Raw genomic sequence first — 23,509 nt, 5'->3', positions numbered from 1 at the left:
TACTGTGTCCAGTTTTGGTCCCTGGGCACTGGAACCTGTCCAGCGGAGATTCACAGGTGATCCCTGGAATGGTAGGTCTAACATACGAGGAACGGCTGAGGATCCTGGGATTGTATTCATTGGAGTTTAGAAGATTAAGGGGAGATCTAATAGAAACTTACAATACATGGCTTGGAAAGGGTGGACGCTAGGAAATTGTTTCCATTAGGCGAGGAAACTAGGACCCATGGACACAGCCTTAGAATTAGAGGGGGTCAATTCAGAACAGAAATGCAGTGGAGGCCATGACGCTAAATGTCTTCAAGGCAGAGATTGATAAATTCTTGATGTCACAAGGAATTAAGGGCTACGGGGAGAATGTGGGTAAGTGGAGTTGAAATGCCCATCAGCCATGATTGAATGGCGGAGTGGACTCAATGGGCCGAATGGCCTTACTTCCACTCCTATGTCTTATGGTCTTATATACTGAGCCTATTTGCCCTGGAATTTTGGATGCTGAGAGGTGACCTTATACAGGTTTATCAAATCATGAGGGATGTGAACGGGGTTATTAGCCAAGATCTTCTTCCCACGGTCGGTGAGTCCAACACCAGAGGCATATGTTTAAGGTAAGAGGGGAAGGATATAAAAGGGACCTAAGCAGCAACTTTTTCATGCAGATGGTGCGTGTATGCAATGGGCTTCCAGAGGAAGTGGTGGAGGCGGGTACAATTACAACATTTAAAAGGTACATGAATAGGAAGGGTTGAAAAGGGATGTGGGCCAAATGCTAGCAAATAGGACTAGATTACTTAGGATATCTGGTTGGCATGGATGAGTTGGACCCAAGTGTCTGTTTCTGTGTTGTACCAGTCTGACTCTAATGGCAGGTACACAACTTACTTCACAAATTTGAAGTTTCATGTTTGACTGTGTATCTGTTTCTCCTTTGCTGTTGTCATGCTGTTGAAGGATAAATAATGGTAAACCCCCCATTAACCTCACCATGATTTTGACAGCAAGGCCGGATTTAATAATCCTCTGTCTTGATATCATTACCAGAGAGGCTGATGTTTACTTTGGATTATTTTTCCCCAGTGGATAAAAGGCATTTTAAAAGCACTTTTTTTAAAAAAAAACATCAATTATATATTTCCCTAAACCAGCAGCAGCTGTGAATTTTTTATATTCCATTGCCGGTCGGTCAATTTTCTCCGATTTCCCACAGTTTCTGCCAAGATTCTTGAAATGAAGGTTGCTGCAAAACATGATCATCAGGAATGCTGTGACAATTTAAATCATTGAAATGATGGACAGTAAGTTGCTGTGATTTGGTACGCTCTACAGCACCTACCTCCTTTAAACAGCCCAATTTAGAACATAAGAAATAGGAGCAGGAGTCAGCCATCTGGCCCCTTGAATCTGCTCCGACATTCAACAAGATCATGGCTGATCTTTTCATGGACTCAGCTGCACTTACCCGCCTGCTCACTGTAACCCTTAATTGCTCTACTGCTCACAATTCTATCAATCTTTGCCTGAAAAACATTCAACAAGGTAGCCTCAACACTTTCACTGGGCAGGATTTACAACTCTTTTGAAGAAGAAGTTCCTCCTCAGCTCAGTCCTCAATCTGCTCCCCCTTAATTTGAGGCTAGCCTCCCTAGTTCTAGTTACTGCTCCTCGGATGCTGCCTGAACTGCTGTGCTTTTCCAGCACTACTAATCCAGAATCTGGTTTCCAGCATCTGCAGTCATTGTTTTTTTTTCCCCGAGTTCTAGTTTTAAAGTAAGGTACAGGCACCGCTGGGATGTGAACTCAGGATCGCCTGCTTACCCAGCAGTCTCTGTGTCGCCTCTGAACCCATTCCAGTGTCGGCTGGCCTGACTGCAGCCCACCCTGTCCCCATGCAATAAAATCCCATCTTTCTGGCTGCTTTATCGGGAGGCAGGATTTTTCCTAACTTCTGCTGTTCACCTTGAGGATTCACCTTGGTGAGGTTAATACAGGGCGTTAGATAAAGACATGAAGGAGAGTGGAACAGAAAGGCAGATTGACAGGATGGAATGAAGGTGTTTGCAATACACTTCTGTGGAGTTTAAACACTTGTACAGATCTGTGGGCTGAATGGCCTGTTAGTGTACAGTAAATATGTTTTAAAGTAGTTGAGGCATTCAGCTGGGTTGCTGCAAAACTGAAGAAGTTTATCCATTATTAAAATTGAAGTTGTCATGTGAAAGCAATTCCAGTGTTTTATGGGAAAATACCATTACAACGAAAAAATAAATGGAAACCATGGTTGGTTAAACATTTTTAAATATACTTTCACTACCTCCTGCACAGGTTGGCTTGTTCTTTGTTGCCATGGCTGTTTAGCAGGTTGGTTACGAAAGATAAAATCTTAAGAGTCACTGCATGCATTTCTACTAATTAATCAATGTGCAAAACCCAGATGGGAGTCCAGAGCTACAGAAGGACTGTACTACTGTTGCTCAAAGTCTGAAATAAAAAGAAAAAAAAGTGCTGGAAATTTGCTTAATTAACTTGCTGTCTTCCCCATCATCAAGATCCTGATGAAGGGCTTATGCTCGAAACGTCGAATTCCCTATTCCTGAGATGCTGCCTGGCCTGCTGTGCTTTGACCAGCAACACATTTTCAGCTGTGATCTCCAGCATCGGCAGACCTCATTTTTTACCCCATCATCAAGATCACCAATTTCCTTCTCTCCGTCTATCCTGTCTCTGGCCCTGCTTGAGCTTTTTAAAAATTCATTTATGGGGTGTGGGCATCGCTGGCTCAACCAGTACTTATTGTCCATCTCCAGTTCCCAGAAGGCAGTTGAGAGTCAGCCTTATTGCTTTAGGGTTGGAGTCACATATAGGCCAGAATGGATAAGGATGGCAAATGCCTTCCCTAAAGGATATCTGAACCAGATGGGTTTTTCCAACAATCGACAGTGATTTCATGGCCATCATTAGATTCTTAATTCCAGATTTTTTTTGTCATTAAATTCAAATCCCACCATATGCCATGGCACAATTTGTATCCAGGTGCCCAGAACATTACTAAGTCTCTGGATTAATAGTCAAAAAGTGTGGAGCTGGAAAAGCACAACCAATCAGGCAGCATCCGAGGAGCAGGAGAGTGAACGTTTCGAGTATAAGCTCTTCTTGAAACATTGAATCTCCTGCTGCTCGGATTTTAGATTCCCTACAGCTTGCAAACAGGCCATTTGGCCCAACAAGTCCACGCTGACCCTCCAAAAAGTAACCCACCCAGTCCCATTTCCCTCTGACTAATGCACCTAACACTTTGAGCAATTTAGCATAGCCAATTCATCTGCCCTGCACATTTTTGAACTGTGGAAGGAAACCGGAGCACCCGGAGGAAACCCACGCAGATACGGGGAGAGTGTGCAAACTCCACACAGACAGTCGCTCAAGGCTGGAATCAAACCATGGTCCCTGGCAGTGTGAGGCAGCAGTGCTAACCACTGTGCCACCGTGCCACCCCTAGCAGGATGCTACCTGACTGGCTGTGCTTTTCCAGCACCACACTTTTTGACTCTGATCTCCAGCATCTGCAGTCCTCACTTTCTCCCTCTAGATTAATAGTCTAGCAATAATATTACTCAGTCATCACCTCCCCTAAATGTGCTGTTGAAACCACACACCCTTCTCGCGTCTTGGTTTGACTATTCCAATGTATCCTGACCAGCTGTCGATGTATTACCCTCCATCAACTTGCACCAAATCTTGTTTGCCTATCATCCCTCTGCTCATTGAACTACATTGACTCTTGGTCCAGAAGCACTGCAATTTTGTAACTTTTGTGTGGGTTTTCTTCTGGATTTATTTCCTATCCTCAGTTTTGCTTTTCAAGGTATTGGTTCACAGCCTCAAGTAGTTTTCACATTAAACGTTTGGATACAGAGCAATGGTCAATCTATCCTGGACTTTCTCTTATGTAAAACCTCCATCCGTCTATCTCCCTTCTCTTCCAAAGAGGAAACGTATTGAACTTGATAGATAGTTCTGCTTCTCTCTCCATAGATGATGACAGTCCTGATGAATTTCCCATCATTTTTATTTTTATATTAAAACTTCCAACTTGGTTTTCAGATCTCTTCGTGACATAGCCCTTCAGATTTCTGAAATCTTCTCACAACCTCTGAGATACCCATTTTTCTCAAATTCCACCCTTATGTGATTTTTGCAGTGTTCAGAGCTGTATTATTGACGGCCTAACTTTCAGCTGCCTAAAGACTAATCTCTGAAATCTTTCTGCCTCTCTACCTCTATATCCTTTTTTCAGATGCTGTTTAACTTACTTCCTTGGCAAAACACTTGGTTTTATGTCTTGACATCATGTTTTATTTGATAATCAATCCTGTTCAGTGCCTTGGATCATTTTAATATGTTAAAGGTGCTATATAAATGCAAGTCATTGCTACTGTAAGAAAAAGTGAACTAGATTTATACAACTTGTATTTCTTACAATTAACAGAAGAAGTAATAGTTGACATACCTTAATATTGATGAGAAGTAGTAAAGATCATTTTTCATGTTAACATGTTAGTCACAACTTCTCATTTTCTTGCTATGAATATTTTTAGATGTTGCAGCTAAATGCAGGGTATAATTTTCTCCTGTTTCTCCAGGAAATCAACCTTGTGTCCTTGGTGTGGTTAAGCAATACTGTTGCTTCGAGCACCCAAGTCACAGGCAAAATATAAACAAAGAGTAGAAAATGCTTGCATTTAAATCATAGAATAGTTCAACACAGAATGATGACAATCACCTCTTTTAGTGTTTTGCTGGTTCCTTTGAAAAGCAGCCTAGTTTCCTGTTCTTTTCCCATTTCGCTGCAATTTTTTCTCCCTCAATTTTCATTCAATTCCCCTTTAAAGGGTACTGTTATATGCATTTGTACATATATTTCCAAACTGATACTGCTAAAGGTCTGTTGGCCTATTTTCAGAGAAAGTGAATCTGCTGCATAAAAGATGACATGGCCAAAATAACAGAAAACGTATTTAATGACATCAGCATCAAGTTTTTTCATCATTTTGCAACATACATAATTCCAATTGGCTTCTCTCAGAATTTTTAAGCTTGTCTGCTACCCAATATATGTCCAGGACAGCAAATGACATTGGAAGGTTTTAAATTTAATTTGCTTGTTTGTGAGTCAGTGCCATTAAGGTGACTTTTTTAAAAACCTCCGAAACAGCACTTTGTTGTAGAATTTCATACAAATGTTATTCGTGTCTGTGTTCTGCATTTTTATCCAGTGTTAGATTGTTCTCACATAAGGGAAGCAAGAGTTTAATCCATGTAATGAAATGTAAGCCTTTTCAAACCATTCTGAAGTAAATTCTTGCACTGTGATCAGTCAACTGTGATTTATGCTTTTTCTGTGTAGAGCCTTTAACATTGTAAAATAATCCAAAGTACCTTTCAGAAAATTTTCCAGACAAATTTTGACAATGGGCAAGATGAGGAAATAATAGATCAAATGACTAAATGCTTGTTCAAAGTGTAAGGCTCTAAGGAGTGAATGTAGAAACATAGAGGTTTAAAGAGGGAATTTCAGGGTCTAGGCAACTGAAGACATAGCTGCCAATGGTGGAGTGATTTCAAATCAGGAATATGTAAGAGACCAATATTAGCAGGGTGTTAATACCTCTGAAATCCGAAGGAGATGACAAAGAGCGATTGGGGCCATGGAGGGGGATTTGAAAAGAAGTGCGCAATTTTTAAAACAAGACGTTGCTGGTTTGGGAATCGATTAAGATCTGCAAGTAGAAGGATGGTTTGTATAAATGGGGATATCGGAGCATATATCAGGGTGATTTGTCTAAGTGATTGTATTTATATGCAGTTTTTGAGAGAGCTGTACAATGATGAATGAAAGACAAGCACTGGCGTGTTAAACAGAATAAGGAACATGAAGGAATTTCAGTCCCACAACAGGATGATGTGACTCTTACTGTTTGTAGCACCTTTGAAAGTTGTTCTTAGTCTGAACTAATTCTTAGACTTCATAAATTTTTAGAAGGAGGGTTTCATAAATAGTGTGTGATGATTTTGAATTTTGCATGGGTTGCCAGTTCTGAATTTATGTCTTAAATGTATGGAATTTCAGTAATGTTTAGGTCAGCACATTTCTTTTTCACAATGAAAAGTCAGCAATCTGAAAACTGGTTGCTACAATGGCTTGAAGCATTTATTCACAGTCTGGTGAAAGCATTGGGTGTCTCTAGGTGGTACTTGTGAAACCAGGTCATAAATATTCATTCACATAATTTTGGCACTATTGACACAGCTAGATTTATGAACAGCCCTGAATTGCCTTTGAATAAGTGGCGCTGAACTCCTTCATTAACTTCTGTCATCTGACATAGTAGCTATTTAGAGTGAGTAGCTCATTTGGTCTTTCATGGGGTCAGTCAAGAGTGAAATACATTGCTGTATATCTGGAGGCTCAGACAGTCTAGACTTTGGAAAGACTGGCAACGTTTCTTCCTTAAAGGACGTCAGTGAACCAGACGGGTTTTTACAACAGTTTGATAAGTTTCAGGATAATCATAACTGATATGAGCCTTTTATTCCATTCAACTGACTGAAATTAAATTCTCCTGGAGTCATGGGATTTTGAACTCTTCTTTCCAAATGTTTAGACTCAGCTGGTAGATTACTAATTCAATAAGGCAACCATGAGGGTACAGCATACAACAAATATTAAAATGGAAGGGTATTTATACTAGTCCTACACATTCCTTCCCCATTTACATAGCTCAGCTACAACTCAAGGACAATGCTGAAGTATCCCACAGTCATGGATCAAAGGGCTGAAAAGTTAATTGACAAGTTTAGTGAGCTGAATCCCCACTCTGCACACTCTACTCCTGTTAATAAGCATATCATTACTATTATCAATAATTGTTTGTTCTGTACACGTTTCATTTTCTTACTTCATACAAAATAAATCAGGTGTCAATTGAATGCTTTTTTGGATTGGCTATGTTTTAAGATGGGTCTTAAATGAAGAGAGAAATTTTGAACAAGGAATTCCAGAGGTTAGGGGTCAAATACTAGGATGAAGAAAGCAGGGGATGCATAGAAAATCAGAATCAGAGGAACTTCAAGGTCATGGATGGTGGCAGGTGGTTCAAGAGATAGGGAGGTGTTATCAAAGGATGCTTTGAAATCCCAGCCAGTGACAGAACACATGTATTACAGGAACAATATATTATTAAAGAAAATTGAGCATGGAATTTTGCAGTTTGATTGGAGGGGATTGAAATTATAGTACAGACATGACTGTGAAATAACAAAGATGGTGAAACATTTAATCTCTCCTGATTTGATCCAAACATAAAATTAACTGAATCTATGTGCTGAATGGATGAGTATCCCACTTAGCATTTTGAGGGATGGATGTTTTACAGTCTGAAGTGCAGAGTGTGAAAGCTACATCGACAATCACATTAAAAACAAATTAGAATGTATTATTTAATGTTTCTCTTCATACATATGTTTGCAGCTGTATATAAGAAATTTACCGACAGGGTCAGGGTAAACAACAATGGGTATTAATCAAACTAACCTTGAAAACATTCAAGGGGTAAGAGAAAGATGAATATATGACAATTCTCTTGTTACCATGGTGATTTGTAGCAGGTTACACAGCGAACAAGATTCTGTCATCAGTGAGCAGTCAGGAAATCTTGACTCGGATACAGGCACTCCACAGAAGGCAACCGCACAGCAGAAAATTACAAAAGAGGGAACAAGGAAGAAAAATGGTGAGATGAGCTTTTCTCATGCAACATTTCTGCTCCTACAGCAAACACTTTGCAATAAATCACAAATGTGTAGAAAAATAAAACTCTTGCAATGGACAACATGATTTTGACCTGAACATGAATTCCTAAGCCTCAAGAAAAAACTTATGCAGCATAAGCAAAATCTATTCAGAGGTTGCTTTGCTGCTGCATAAAAATTATGAATTATTTCTCGATGAAATTATTTGTTTTTCAGTTGCCTCACATCTCCCCTTCCCCATCCACCAATTTTGTGATACTCCACCTCTTGTTCAAGTTAGACTGATCTAATTAAAACAGAAACCTGGAACAAATGAAAACCATATTGCAACTGTCCTGCCCCCATTTCCGACCTTTTGCCTGAGGTTTGATCTTCATGTATGCGTTATATACATATTGAAGCACTGGAGAAGATGCAACTAAACTAGACAAGAATGATGCTTGCACTGAAAAGTTACAATTATTGAGATGGATAAATTAGGCTGAGCTTCTCTCCTTTAGAGGCCTCGGGGGAAGGGAGGTGGGAGGTGGCATCTTTAGATTATGAAGGACCTTGTCAAGAATTAAAGTTTATTAGTGTATTATATAAAACATTCCAAGATGCTTTGTGGAAGCATTATAAAACAAATTATCACATTCCTTCAACATCGCTGGGGCAAAATTCTGGATGTGTGTGTGGTGCGTTGCAGTGATTCAAGAAAGCAATTCACCATAACCTTCTCAAGGGCAATATGTGATAGGAATAAATGCTGGCCCAGCTGACCTTAGAGTGTCCCAAAGTGGATATAGCTAATGGAGTACTTCTTGAAGTATAGTCACTATTCGAGGCTGTGCAGTGACACAGCATAGTTTTGGTCTAGAAAATGATACATAATTTTGTTTTCATTGTTTAGATGTCATTTGAAATTCTCAAATTTACTCTGTTTACAGCACAGTATGTCAGGCTGCTGTGTACAGTGTGCCAGATGCTGTGTGTTGTCGGGGAGAAATAAATCTTTAGGGTTGAGGTGAGGTTATGAATGGATAGCTTAGTGTTTTTTTGTCATTGTCATTTCTGCCCTGATCTACTCATATATTTGAATTACTCTCTTTCTTTCCACATTCACAAAGGTGTGATATAAATTCAAGCTGTTTCTTTTTAAAAGTGGGACATGAGTGAATCACAGTACTCTCTATATGATAGTATAATATCAGAAATTATTATTGCACAGGGGACTGTACTGCTCTCTTGTGACATGCAGTGAAATAGCACTAACCTAATGGTAATATCATTGCAGAGGCAGCCAGAGGCAGAAGATCTATCGAATAACAACAATTTGTATTTATAGAACATTTTGAGCATTGTAAAATTACCCAAGAAGTAATAGATTTATTAACAACATCATTTTACCTAAGCCACATAAGATATTAGAGCAGTTGACAAAAAACTTAGTCACAGGGGAGGTAAGGAGAGTATTATTGTAGGAAAGAGAGATTAAGAAGTAGAGAAGTTTAGGGCATGCAAAATTAGAAGCAAATACTGGTACCTTGAATTGTTCACTCCCTTTGTAATTTAAACAACTCTAATTATCATCAGAAAAGCCAGCATTTGCTTTAATTTCGGCAGCAGTTGGAAGTCAAGTCAAGAATATGATAGTACACTTGAGTTCCTCCTAAAGAAGCCACTAACATTTACATAGTGCCCTTTGTGAGCTCAGCATGTCTCAAAAGCTGTGCAGTTGATGAAGTACTTTACAAGTCAAGTGTGAATGTATATAATACTTACTGTATTATAAAATAGACACTCAGCAAGCCTCCATCAACAGCAACAGGCTAATAACTGATTAGTCTTTTTTTTCAGTGGCATCAGTTGAAAGATAAATATTGGTCCAGGGCACTAGGGAGAACCCCCCAGTCCTTTGCTAAAATAGTGCTGTGGGATTTTTTAATATCCACTTGAGGAACAGATAAAACATTAGTGTTTAACATACTATCTACAAGATGGCATTTCCTCCAGTGTGGCATGCCTCACAACTACACTGGCGTCTCAGTACAGATTTTGTCTTTGAATCTTTAGATTTTGTATTCCTGTGTCAGGAGGGAATGTGAATCCACCAATCATTGAACTGAGGTGAGAATGCTGCAGATTGAAATAAGGGTAACAATGTGTTCATCAGCAAGTAGCACCAAGCTTTTTGCTATTTTTCAGCTCCATTTTCAATTTCTCCAAAGGTGGGCATTGTTGTGTCAATTTGGGCACCACAAGCTGCACATTAGGAACTTTTTTAAAAAAAACACAGGATTCAGGCCAATGTGACAGACAGTTTGGAAGGAAATCCTTTGCTGGTGTAGCTTTGCTTGTGATTGCATCATTTTACAACTGCAACCCTAGAGGCATGAAGTCTCCGGCTCTGATAACCCACAATCTGTTGCAGGAAAGCTGTTCCATTGAGCTGGTGATCTTGGCCTATGGCTGAGGGCAGCTTCATCACTGGGAAAATGGCAGAGTCCTCAAAGCTGCCTTTATCTGGGTGCCTTTACATTGCAAATTAGCTTCCTTCCATTCAGTGAAAATGTGGTTGATCCATATGCATCCACATTAGTTCCAAATTTCTTGATTTCCTCACTCAGAGTCAATTGATTTCAGTCCTAAAAATTTCAGTTGACTTGGTGTGTGTGTGTGTGTGTGTGTATATATATATATATATATATATATATTGCATTGCTATATTTTGTAGGTATTTTTAATGTGAGAATAAGAATAGATTGCCATGCCTTTTTATTTCTGTGGAAAGCCTGTTTCCTGAATTGTGACTCTATTGAACACACCATATCAACTTGTTTTTACATAATGTTGTCAATACAATAAAGCATCTCATAAGAATGCAATCTGATACTTGTTTGCATCAAGCTAAAGAAGGAGATAAGTAGGAAACGAGACTGAGTGTTTAGGAAAAAAGTAGGATAAGTTGTAAAGAGAGTCAAAAAGGTGGGATGGAGAAGTTTAGGGAGGGAATTCCAGAGTTTAGGACTTCAGGCAACTGAGTCACTCAGCCAGTAATGGTGGAGGGAAGGACACAGCGATGTACCAATGGGCAGAATTTCTAGGGCTGAAGGAGGTTACCTCCTCAGTTTAGTTTATTTTTGGTTCCTCAAAATTCCTTTCAGTGACCAATTCAATGAATTAATTGGGCAAGTTTACCAAAGGCAATGCCGGCAACTCCTCCATTTTCTATGTTGAAGGATAATTTGGAAATCAGTTGCCCTCCCAACTCTGGATTCTAGTCTACACAATGCACATAGTCCTTTTCATTAAGTTATATTTCAACAGATTCAGCTAATATATTTTTAAATAATGTATTTGCAATGTAACATTAAATAAAGGATAAGGGATGAATCTTTAATTTCTTCAAAGAATCATGATTTAGTGCATTGTCTTTGACAGCTCATTTTATAGAGTTTTCCAATTCGTCCCACTGCCACCTCATTTTTCACTGTGTAGAATTTTTATTTTATTATTTTTCTGTATTTATACCGCTTGTTCCTCAGTGCTGTCAGAAGGTTAGTAATTAATCTGCTTATACTCTCTTCCTGTGCATTTATGATCTTTTCACAAGTTGGGAATAAAGCATGTGAAAATCTGATTGTGGACGGAGTCAGGGACATTCTCGAAAGACTCTGCATCAGAATTTCAATTGCTGGTGGGACTGAAACCTGATGTGAGAAAATATTGAAAATTGTGGTCCCAGAGGTCAACTTGGGATTGCACCACTTTTGGAAGAGTTTTGGATTTTCCAGGGGATGGTGGGAGGGTTGTGGAAGGAATTGCTGCACTTTTATGAAGCAGATCACTGAAGGTCAAAGTAAATCATGTTTTCTCTGCATGGGGGGAGGTATTTGTGGATGCACTGGCATAAGGGAGCGTGCACAGTGAGAGATTCAGCTGACAATAGATTATTGATTGATCCGTGGAGTTGTGGCCAGTTGTGGTTGCCAAAGGCCATCAGCCTTGTAATGACCATTTGATTGCCTCCTGGTTGGCTGAACAGCTTATGGGTGTACACGATACCGGCAGAAACCTTCTGACAGCACTGAGGAACAAGCGGCATGTCTTTCTCTGTCATAAAATACCTAAAGTCTGATGAAAGTCAGTTTATTTTCTCTCACCTGTTGCTATAAACTGCGGTCTTTAACCAGTAAGTTTGAGACTTTGCGGTTAGTGTACTAATTGCCCGTGCCTCCTGAGAAGAACTGAAAAGAACCTGGAAAAAAGAGATTAAAGAACAACAAGTCCTGGCAGGCAAAAGGGTCATCTCAGCAAACTGTGTGGTCTGGGGCCATTGAACTGCTTCTAGTTTTATTCCCACCACTATAACCTTAGTCCATCTTTATCTGTCTGTATGTGTGTATAGAGTGTTTTTGGAAGGGAGTTAGTGTTATAACTAGTAAAATGGTATGGCAACAATTCATAGTTGTTTACCAGTAGGTAGATTCTCTTTATTTATTACGGACAGTATTTCTTAAGTACAGAAACCTGGTGCATGTTTTATGTTAGCATGGGTATGTCTGACCGGTAAATTGAATAGGTTCTTTGTATACTTTGATTAAATCTTTAATGGTTGTCTCAACACCAATAATAATGGAGCTCGATTTCCAGCTTATTCAATATCTAGTACAGGATCATGTGAAATTTCCACTAACTTCCAAACTTATTGTCCTTCCTTCCCTTTCCATACTGAACTGTCCAATCAGTGACTCATCTCTCTCCCTGTATAAGGTTGCTTGCAAGAGATTGACACTGAGATAAGTTTCCAAACATGCATCCTTGCCATTGTTGGGAAGTTCATGTGTGTCAGACAGTAAAATTGTAAAATGGGAAAAGCATTATGTGGTCCTTCAAACGGTGGTGGGTTTTTTTTCAGTGTTTCGAGTCAGAATGGATGTCTGTAGGTTTGCAGGTGCACAGACCACCTGAATTGAAATATTTGTATGAAAAGGCTATACTGTTAGCAAGCAAAGCAGCAGTTTTTAATCAAGATAAGTCTTTTCAAATTTGGCCAATCAATTTAAATCAAGCCATTAACTACCAAAAATCTACTAACTTTAAACGTACTGGTTTTGACAACCTCGGGCCAATCCGATTATAAAATATTGATAGATCATCAAGAATGTAAAAGATGAGGGCATTTGGAAAATTGGGGAGAGCAACTGCCATCTGCTAAGAGATAAGAGCTCTCAGCTCAGCGAGAAGGCACCATCTATTTACCATGGTATTGTGGCACACCACCTAAAATCCTGACTGAAGGATCCACAAAGAAAAAAATCCTGACAGAAGGGTCGGGAGAATCACAAAGTTCTAGAAGACACATAACCTAGTTGGAATTTTGAAAAACTAAGTTCTGTTGTTTTGCTATGTAAGTGGGACTTGTATTTATTGGAACAGCATACCGTTAGAATCTTCAGGAATATATAGAGTGACATTTTTGGTCGTTTAGTTGGTTATTTTATTTGCTCACTGTTCGATAAATATGATAAAGTGGATTGTAAAGTGAGCGTCAGAAATTTCTTTTCCTTAACCACTAGAAGTTTCTGAAAAACACAGATAACACCCCTTCACGCACTACTTTAACAGATTATAGAGTGAGGTGCTCCCCTTTGGATGGTTTGGTTATAGTTCTCGGGGGGACATCAACTTCTGCTTTATAACAGATTGGGTGCTAAGTAAATTAATTAAATTAAATTAATTACTTCAAATTGATGGGCTGAGTTTGGCTAAGCAGACTATTGTGTTGACAAAAACTGTGCTTTGCCTGCTAACAGAATATCCTTTAATACAAATATCTCAATTCAGATACTCTGTGCTCCGGCAAACCCACAGGCGTCCATTTCAACTTGAAGCACTGGGAAAAAACACCACACACCATCTTTTAAAGGGACTGTGTGATGCTTTCCCCATTTTACAGTTTGACACACACCAACCTCACAACATTATCAAGACCACACATCTGTAATATTTGGTGAGCATGGTCAACTTGTCAATCAACAGCATCTTCCTGTCCTGTAGTATAAGCTTTTGTGATCATTTGAAGTTCAGCATTGATCATAAGATGGATAGCTTCAGCAACATAATGCTCTTGGCAGCAATATTCAAATTGTGCCTGACCAAATAACAATGAATATAAAAAATATGGGCGGCACGGTGGCACAGTTGTTAGCACTGCTGCCTCACAGCGCCAGAGACCCGGGTTCAATTCCCGCCTCAGGCGACTCTTTGTGAAGAGTTTGTACATTCACCCTGTGTCTGCGTGGGTTTCCTCCAGGTGCTCCGGTTTCCTCCCACAATCCAAAAATGTGCAGGTTAGGTGAATTTAGCACAGCCAATTCGCCCGTAGTGTTAGGTGAAGGGGTAAATGTAGGGGAATTGGGTCTGGGTGGGTTGCATTTCGGCGGGTCGGTGTGGACTTGTTGGGCTGAAGGGCCTGTTTCCACACTGTAAGTAATCTAATCTAATCTAATTCAAAACAGTGAAGGTCAAGATGATCTGTGACTTGGAGGGGGACATTATGGTGTTCACAGAGATCTGCAATCCTCATTCTTCTGGGTCGTAGAGTTTTGGGAAATGCTTCTTTTGAAATTAGTGCAAATTGCTCCATTGACATCCTGCTGCCACTGTGTGCTGCTAGCGGAAGGAATGATTGAGGTGGTGGATGAGGTGCTAGTACAGTCCTGGATGGTATCGAACTGTACAGTGTTGGAGCTGAACTTAACCGGGCAGGGTGGTTAGAATATTAGCACTCCTCTGAATCATGGTTGGCAATCTTTGTGTGACTGGTCCAGTTCAATCTCTGGCCAGTTTTGATTCCTAAGATACTGATAGTCTGGGAATGTGGCAGTGGGAAGTAGTTTGTCATTCCCACATTGATGGGGTAGCAAGCCACTTAGTTGTGTTTCAAAAAAAATAGTGGCAGAAAATTAAGGCCCATACCTTGGTTTCTTGATTGGTATGAAATGCGAGCCTTGAAATACCAACATTCCAAAGATAAAAATGCCCAATAAAGGCAAATTAAAGAGTTAATGAAATGTAACAAAATATAACCTACTGAAATCTAATTTGGTAGCAGTGGCGACCTATTTCATGAGAATCTCCATTTTTTTCTGACCAATTTCCTGTTTACATGTACAGGAATCTCATACACATTGCGGTTATGCGATTGCCCCATTTTTTTCCTCACATTTTCCTGATTCCCCAAACTATTCATTAAACTTTTGTTACTGTTCCATGTGTTAGTTCTCCTTCTGGCCATCAAAGCTTTGGAGAAGCCGAACATCTTAAGCAATGTAATGAAGACCATCCCTCACATTGCTCAGTGATAGTAGACTGGAGCAGAATGAAAATAAAAGCTTTCCCAACAGTATTTTGCTTTAATAGCTATGTAACACAAATCTGTTGGATGAATTTTACTGTTTGTATTGCTGTCAGTATCACTCTGGCAGTGAAGAGATTGTGCAATGGGGTATTTAATCCAGTTTTGATTTGCCAAGTATAATCTGTTAAATTAAGGTAAACTGAGTTGATGTTGTTCCTAATATATTAAATAATATCTTTTAGGACAGAAAAATTGAGACATTTGACCTCCCCAGTGTTACATTTACATTGATTAGGGCAGATTTGTATTTAACAATTTCAGGACATCCCGTGTTACCTTGCAGCCAATTAAGCTTTATTTTGATGTGTAGTTACTGTTGTAATTTAGGAATCATGGTATCCAATTTGTGCACAGCAATCTTCCACACACGGCAAAGCTGGTAGAGAGATAAATGCTGGCTTGGGAATGGGAGAGATCACTCTTGTTCTTCATTACTGAATGTCATGAGATCTATCATCTTCATTTGTTCATGGAATGAGTGTTGCTGGTAAGACCAGGGTTTATTACCATATATAATTGCCTTTGAAATATTTGTGGTGAGCCACGTTTTTGAAATGTGTGGTACATGTGGTGGAGATACACCCACAATGCAGCTAAGGAGGGAATTCCAGGATTGTGATGTACGGTAGTGAAAGTGTGGTAATACAATTCCAAGTCACGATGACGTACGACTTAGATGGAAACTTGCAAACAATGTGTCTGCTACCCTTATTCTTTAGACAGTAGATACCATAAGTTTGGAAGGTTTTTACGGAGTTGCCATACTGCTTCTTGTAGATAGAGTACATTGCTGTCACTGTATAATGGCACTGGAAGGAAAAAAAATTTAAAGTAATGGACAAGGATGTCAATCAACCACCTATCTAACTGAGATGTCAGACTATGCCTCGGCTTAACATCTTATCTGAAAGAGTACAATTGTAACATTGCAGCATTACTTCAATATCACATGCCAAGTACCGGCCTAGATTTCAAGTTGATGCCTGTGTTGTATAATTTTCCCAAAGTTTTCTGCCACAGGGTGCTACCAGCTAAACTACATTTGAATATTTGATAAGATACTGCATTAATGCAATTATCTGCTAATAATGCAAGCGCAAGTATCAACAGACAGCTTGAATCCACAACCTCCTGACTTAGAAGTACAAACACAAGCACTGAGTCACAATTGACACTTCTTAAATTCATTCATGGGATGTGGGGATAGCTCGTTAGGTCAACATTTATTACCTATCCCTAGTTGCCCTTGGGAAGTTAGCGGTGAGCTGCCTCCTTGAACTGCTGAAGTCTATTTGGAGTAGGTATCCTGACCACGTTGTTAGGGAGGGAATACCCACACCAAACGGATTGCAGTGGTTCAAGATGGATGATATAGCAGGGATATACAGGTCAGACATGGTGAGCCTTTTTTTTGGGAACTCCATTCTACAAGCAGTTGATTTACTTTAAGGTAGACTGAATGACCTTTGAGAATTAAGGATTAAGCTATTGATGAGTTAAGGATATGGAACTCCTTAACAGCAACGTGGCATGCCTGATGGACTGCAGCATTTTAAGAAGGTCTTTCACTAACATTTTAAAGACAATTAGATGCGGACAATAAATGCTGACACCAACATTCCATGAATGGATTGTATAGCAGAAGGTGGTACAAGTGGGGATTCATCTCAAAAGTGCAAACTGGTTAATAACATTTGATGGTGTATTCTGTCATAATTATTTGTTTCTTGTTTAAAATCAAGAAGCATGGGTCTTTTCAGTCAAAGCAGAAGTGCTTCTTGTAGTTAAGAAATATGATTAGAATGAATTGACTGTGAGTGTGACAGTCAATATAGATGCAGTTATTGATTTGGTTTTTGGCTTGCAGTGCCATTGATGAGCCATGTAGTTCAGAAACGTGTCAAAATGCAAGATCCTTACATACGAAGAGCTTTGTGCTGTCAGTGAGTTGCCTTACTCCTCGCATTTTAATCCTGAGACCCTGTGCTTCCTACACTATATAAGTATACAGTTTTTGGTTTGATACCATCCTTGATCCAGATAATTCCTTGTTTCTGGAAGTGTTAAGTTTAAGCATTAACCCCAGTGTTCTTACTGTGTGAATGATTAACGCTGTTCTGTTGGATTCCTTCTTTCACCATTAAACTTGTTTGAAGCGAACCATTTGTATAATAACTTCACTGATGTAACCTTCTTCATACGCTACTCTTCAGAATAGCACAGTGGCAACAGACTATGCAGTTTTCACATATCCAGCAATTGTTTTGCATTAAAAATAAAAATGGTTCGTTTTCTTTAGTGGATGGTATATTGGACATGAACAAAATTTACAGCACAGAAACAGGCCATTTAACAAAACAGGTTCACGTGGGGATTTTTGCTTCACGTGAGTCTCTTTCCAACCTCTCTGTGATAGCACTAGAAATCAAGATCCACTATCCCTAGAATTGTCATATAAGTTAAAGATTCTACACAAAGGTTCTTGAATTTACCTCTGTTGTAGACCCAGATTAACACAGAGCACAGACCAGGTTTCTGTATTCCAAACAAAAAATTACAATGTATTACAAGTAATTAGACTTCAGCCATGGGTAGACAGTTAAGAATTGCTGACAGATCACTCTACTAATTAGATCTTTTTCCCCTGATAAATACGCTGTATATCCTCTTATTAGTGAGGTTTGAGAATATTTTTAGCTCAGGTTGAGGTTCTGGATGTAGGTTTGCTCACTGAGCTGGAAGGTTCATTTTCAGATGTTTCATCACCATACTAGGTAGTATCTTCAGTGAGCCTCTGAATGAAGCACTGGTGATGTAGTCCGCTTTCAATTTATATGTTAGAGTTTCCCAGGGTTTGGTGATGTCATTTCCTGTGGTGACATCATTTCCTATGGTGATGTAATTTCCTGTTGTTTTTCTCAGAGGGTGATAAATGAGTCCCAGTCAATGTGTTTGTTGATAGAGTTCCGGTTGGAAGGCCATGCTTCCAGGAAATCTCATATGTGTCTCTGTTTGGCTTGTCCTAAGATGGATGTGTTGTCCCAGTCAAAATGGTGTCCTTCCTCATCCATATGTAAGGATACTAGTGAGAGTGGGTCATGTCCTTTTGTGTCATTTTATGAACATCAACTAGCCACAAAAAGACATGACCCTCTCTCAGTAGTGTCGTTACATACAGATGAGGAAGGACACCACTTCGACTAGGACAACACATTCATCCGAGGACAAGCCAAACAGAGACACACATGAGAATTCCTAGAAGTATGGCATTCCAACCAGAACTCTTATCAACAAACACATTGACTTGGATCCATTTACCACCCTCTGAGAAAAAGAACAGGAAACAACATCACCATAGAAAATGATGTCACCACAGGAAATTACATCACCAACCCATGGAAACTCTAACATATAAATAGAAAGCGGGCTACACCACCGGTGCTTCATTCGGAGGCTCACTGAAATTGTTACCTAGTATGGTGATGAAACATCTGAAAACGGGCTCAGTGAGCAAACCTACATCCACATTCTCTTATACATACACAGACAGGAAGAAAAAACCCAACATAGGTGTAATGGATAGAAAAAAGATGGGGAAGGCAGTTCAGTGGTTCCTGAGATGGTTTTTAATGGCTGTTCTAGTGGGAAGAATGCTGTTTCTCAATCATCTTTTTCCGGATGTTTCCACTGGTTTGCAATTGGCACGGGGTGGCTGTTTCACTGATGGAAGGTCCCTGACCTATCAATTAAAGGTCACAACTTACAGTATAAGTTGAAGGAATGATGAATGAATTTTTCTCAGGCTTGAAGTGGTTTTTACTGCAGAGCAGAGATAGAGCTTCTGAGCTGGTAGAGGTCTGATTGCAACTCACTATTTTCTTCACATCCTCCCCAAGCTGGTTAGTTTGTGGAGAACAAATAACATAATTTTAGACAGGCAGAAGACTTTTGTGATTGGTAACTGACCATTCGTCCTTAAACGAATCCACTATTTGTTGCTAACCCAAGCTCCATTTGTCCACAACCTTTTAGCTCCACCAACCCTTCACCTGCACCAACAGCTAAGCAAACAATATTCACAATGAATATCAAGTTACTTGTTTAAGATTATGCAGGAATTCTCGCTACACTACATTATAAAACAGTTTTCATTTTAAACAATTTGAACAATAAAAAGAAAATAACGAGACATAATCTTAAGAAATGAAACACAGTTTCTGTTGCAAACAATGGATTTTATTTTTTCATTTGCTGGATATGAATAATACCAGTAAGGCCAGCATTTATTGATGATCCTTAGCTGCCTGTGAAAAATTCTTGGTGACTTACCTTTTAGAATCATTCCAGGCAATGTAGTGTAGTGCTATTGAGGAGATACTTCCAGGATTCTGATCCAGTGGCAGTAAAGGAATAGCTATATGTTTCCTCACCACTCGAATGTTTTGGATGTTGCCCCCCCTGTTCATCACTCGGGAGATGGATGGAAGTCTCAATGTGTAATTTGTTAGGAAGCCTTGTCTGTTGGCATCATGCCAGTTGTTTTTCTCTTGCTGTGTTATGACCTGTCATTCTTTATGAAATATGATTCAGCACCAATCAGTGACGAGGAGGAGAGTGCCACACTGTTTGAGCACGTCTCCAAGACATCAGATGATCCATTCGACACATCCTCCGGGTCCGTTCAGCTCCTCTCGATCAAGCCTCTGTCAGCCCATCCTGGTTACCCTGTGTCAGAGCGAAGTCCAGAGGCAGTGGCAGTTAATGGAGAGGTAAGCATGTTGTTGACTTTTGAAGCGAGAGCCTTGTGACAGGCCTACCCACTGTGAGCAATGTTTTTAAATATCCTCTCTCCTAAAAGGTAACTAAAGAACAACATGTAAGACTATAGAAAAATCCAGAACATGTGGGTGCACTCTTAGAATTCAATATCAACTGATTGGAAATATTTCCAGAAAACTTGTCGAAGAGATTCCGAGATTAGAAGATGCCTTATCCCAGTAGACTATGGCTACAGGCGATGTTTAAAATAAAGGTGTATCGTTAACTGGTTACTTAATGCATATGTGAATACATACATTAGGATCAAGAGTAAGCCATTCAGCTCTTTAAGCTTGTTTCTCCATTCACCATTTAAGACGTGTTTAATGTGATGACCCCACATGCCTGCTTATCCCTTGCTTCACAAGGATTTATTTGCCTCTGCCTTAAAATATTCAAGGACTCTGCTTCCACCTTCTTTTTAAGGACAAGAGTTTCAAAGACCCTCTTTGAGAAAAAAAAATACTCCTTAACTTGGTTTTAAATAGAGGATCTCATTTTTTGTCAACACTGACTCCAAGTTCTCATAAGAGAACTTCATGTACCCTGTCATGAACCCTCAGGATTTTATATTTCTATTAAGTATGTTCTTACACTTTAAAGTTCCAGAGAATACAAGCCGAACGTGTTCAACCTTTCTCTTTTAAGACAAACCTCTCACTTTCATGTATTTGTCTTGTAAACCTTTGCTTCCAATGCATTTACATCCTTCCTTATATAAGGAGGCCAACACTGTGTAAAGTACTAAGGATGTGATCTCACTATTGTCTTAAGTCTTATTAAAAAGTGTTTGCTTGCAATGTTCAGCAACTCTGTTGAGCATCTGTTGAGATAGGAGCAGAATTAATGTTTCGATCCTACATTCAGCTTCTTTGGCATGTAACGTCTAACTTTTGTATTCAATTTCCCTCACAATAAATTATAATCTTTTCCTAACTACTTGCTGTCTCTACATACTAACCATTTGCAATCCATGCACTAGGGCATCCACTTCCCTCTGCACTCACTGCTCTGCAATCTTTCTCTTTAGATAATATGCTGTTTTTTAAAAAAAAATCTTGATGCAAATGAGTGATTTTGCATTTTCCCACTTTATACTCTATTAGCTGGATCTTTGCCCATTCACTTAACCTATGTGTTATTTTATATCTTCCTTATGTACTCTCCACAACTTATTCTCTCACCTAACTTTGCATCATCAGCAAATTTAGCAATTATACTTTCAGCCCCTTTATCTCAGTCATGTATATAAATTGGAAAACATTGAGGCCTCAGCACTGATCCCTGTCGTACATCACTCATTGTATTTTCCCAAACAGAAAAATGACCAACTTACACCAACTCATCGCTTCCTGCTAACCAGTAATCTTTTATCCATGCCAATATTTTAGCTTTTACACCAAGAGGTTTCATTTCTCTTAGTAATCTCTGATTTCCCCTCCCCACTCCACTCCGACCAAACACCAGTCAAATTACTTCCTGAAATCTCACTACAGTATTCCCAATGGTCCCCTTTATCCACTACACCTGCTACTCTACCTGATTACTTTGATTTTCTCCAAGTGCCTTGCTGTAATATAATAGTTTCTAACATCTTCCCACTGGCAGATATTAGGCTAACTGTCCTGAAATTTACTGCTCTTTGTCTCCTTTTGAATAAGGGAATATATTCACTATTTTCTAAATTAATTGAATCATCTCCTAGGGAATTTTGGGATATTAAATCTATCAACTATCGCACTAGCCATTTCTTTAAAGACTTGTGAGCATGCACCTCCCACAATTTGCTCAGTATCACTTCTTTGACAATTATAATTTTCACGGGTTCCTCCCTCCCTTACATTTCCTAATATTTACAGCTATTTCTAGGAAGTTATTTGTGTCCTTTATAATGAAGACCAGTGCAAAATACCTGTTTATGTCATTTGCCATTTCCCTGTTTTTGAGACTCTTTCTTGTTTACTTTGTTAATACATCTTTTCGAATTAGGGATAGAAAAGCCTATATCTGCTTTTACATTATTCACCAACTCCTATCTTGTATTCTGTTTCTCCCTCCTTATAAATCTTCAAGCTGTGTTTTTTCATATTCTTTCAAAATTTCTGACCTACCACACACCTTTGCACAATGATATATTTTTTCTGTGAGTTTGATACTATTTTTAACATTTTAGTGAACCACAGATGGTGTGTCATTGAAATACTTTTCCCCATTGGATTGGATCTATTTTGCACATTCTGAAATGTTCTCTCAAATGTCCATCACTCTGTCTCTATTGACCTAATTGCCACTTCACTTTTACAAGCTCTGTTTTCCTACTATAATAATTGCTCTTGTTTAAAATGCTAGTCTCAAACCCAGTCTTCAGTTTCTCAAATTGAATGTAAAATTTGATTATACAGTGATTTCTGCTATCTAGGATTGCCTTCACTACAAAGCCATTAATTAATTGTCTCTCAGTACCAGGTCTCATCCAACCTGCTGTGTGGTCTGTTGCACAGCATGTTGTTCTCAGAAACTATCTTGGACTTTTCCACTTGGCTTCCTTGGCCTTCTGGTGTCTCCAACTGGAGATTAAAATTCCCCTTGATTTCACCATATCTTCCCACTAAGTTTCTACTGTTGTTCCTTTATATTCCATGCTCCTGTGAGGTTGCTATTGGAGAATTTGAAACCTATTCCAATAAGTTTTACTTGCCTTTCTTGTTTCTCCTCTCGCCACACCCCTTCTGCATCATTGCTGAACTTAGGTTATGTCTTTGTATTGTCTACCATTAATTAATGGAGGTACACCTCCACCTCTCCCATGCTTTATACCTTTCCTAAATGTCACATAATCTTCAAAATTCAGGTCCCAACTTAGGTCATTCTCTAGCCTTGTTTCTGCAATGGCTATCATATCACACTTATTTATTTATTACCGATTCACATCAGTTTTGATTAGATTAGATTACCTACAGTGTGGAAATAGGCCCTTCGGCCCAACAAGTCCACACTGACCCTTTGAATAAGCAACCCAGCCATGCCCATTTCCCTACATTTACCCCTTCACCTAACACTGTGGACAGTTTAGCGTGGCCAATTCACCTAACCTGCACATTTTTGGACTGTGGGAGGAAAACGGAGCGCCCGGAGGAGACCCACGGAGACACGGTGAGAATGTGGAAACTCCACACAGACAGTTGCCTGAGGCAGGAATTGAACCCAGGCCTCTGGCGCTGTGAGGCAGCATTGCTAACCACTGTGCCACCGTGCTGCCCAAATCGACCTTCAAATATAAAAATAGAGAAAATGATAGGAAGGTAGACATGAACAATGAAGTAGACAGAAAGAGGCAGAGACCAAGAATGAAGGAATACACAATTGGAGAAAGAAACAGAAATTAAACAAGTAGGATGGGATGGGCAGCCTGTTTTACTGCCATTTACTGAATTGTAAAATCAAGGAAATGGGTGAGGTTGGACTGAGCCTGATGAA

At 39.3% G+C, this 23,509-nt stretch overlaps 1 protein-coding gene across 1 annotated transcript in view; it reads left to right on the top strand.

Annotated features, from left to right (window-relative positions):
* kiaa1549la (KIAA1549-like a) overlaps window positions 1-23,509 on the top strand; it is a 164,065-nt gene that overhangs the window by 91,120 nt on the left and 49,436 nt on the right. Inside the window, exons 11-12 of the mRNA XM_060838554.1 lie at window positions 7,663-7,790; window positions 19,805-19,983. Coding sequence (XP_060694537.1) covers window positions 7,663-7,790; window positions 19,805-19,983 — 307 coding nt within the window. The remainder of the gene's footprint in view (window positions 1-7,662; window positions 7,791-19,804; window positions 19,984-23,509) is intronic.

Source organism: Hemiscyllium ocellatum, chromosome 18 (assembly GCF_020745735.1).
Source record: "Hemiscyllium ocellatum isolate sHemOce1 chromosome 18, sHemOce1.pat.X.cur, whole genome shotgun sequence".
Lineage (NCBI taxonomy): Eukaryota > Metazoa > Chordata > Chondrichthyes > Orectolobiformes > Hemiscylliidae > Hemiscyllium > Hemiscyllium ocellatum.
Note: the sequence above shows the minus strand (reverse complement) of the source record. Positions and strands in the feature narration are given on the sequence as shown.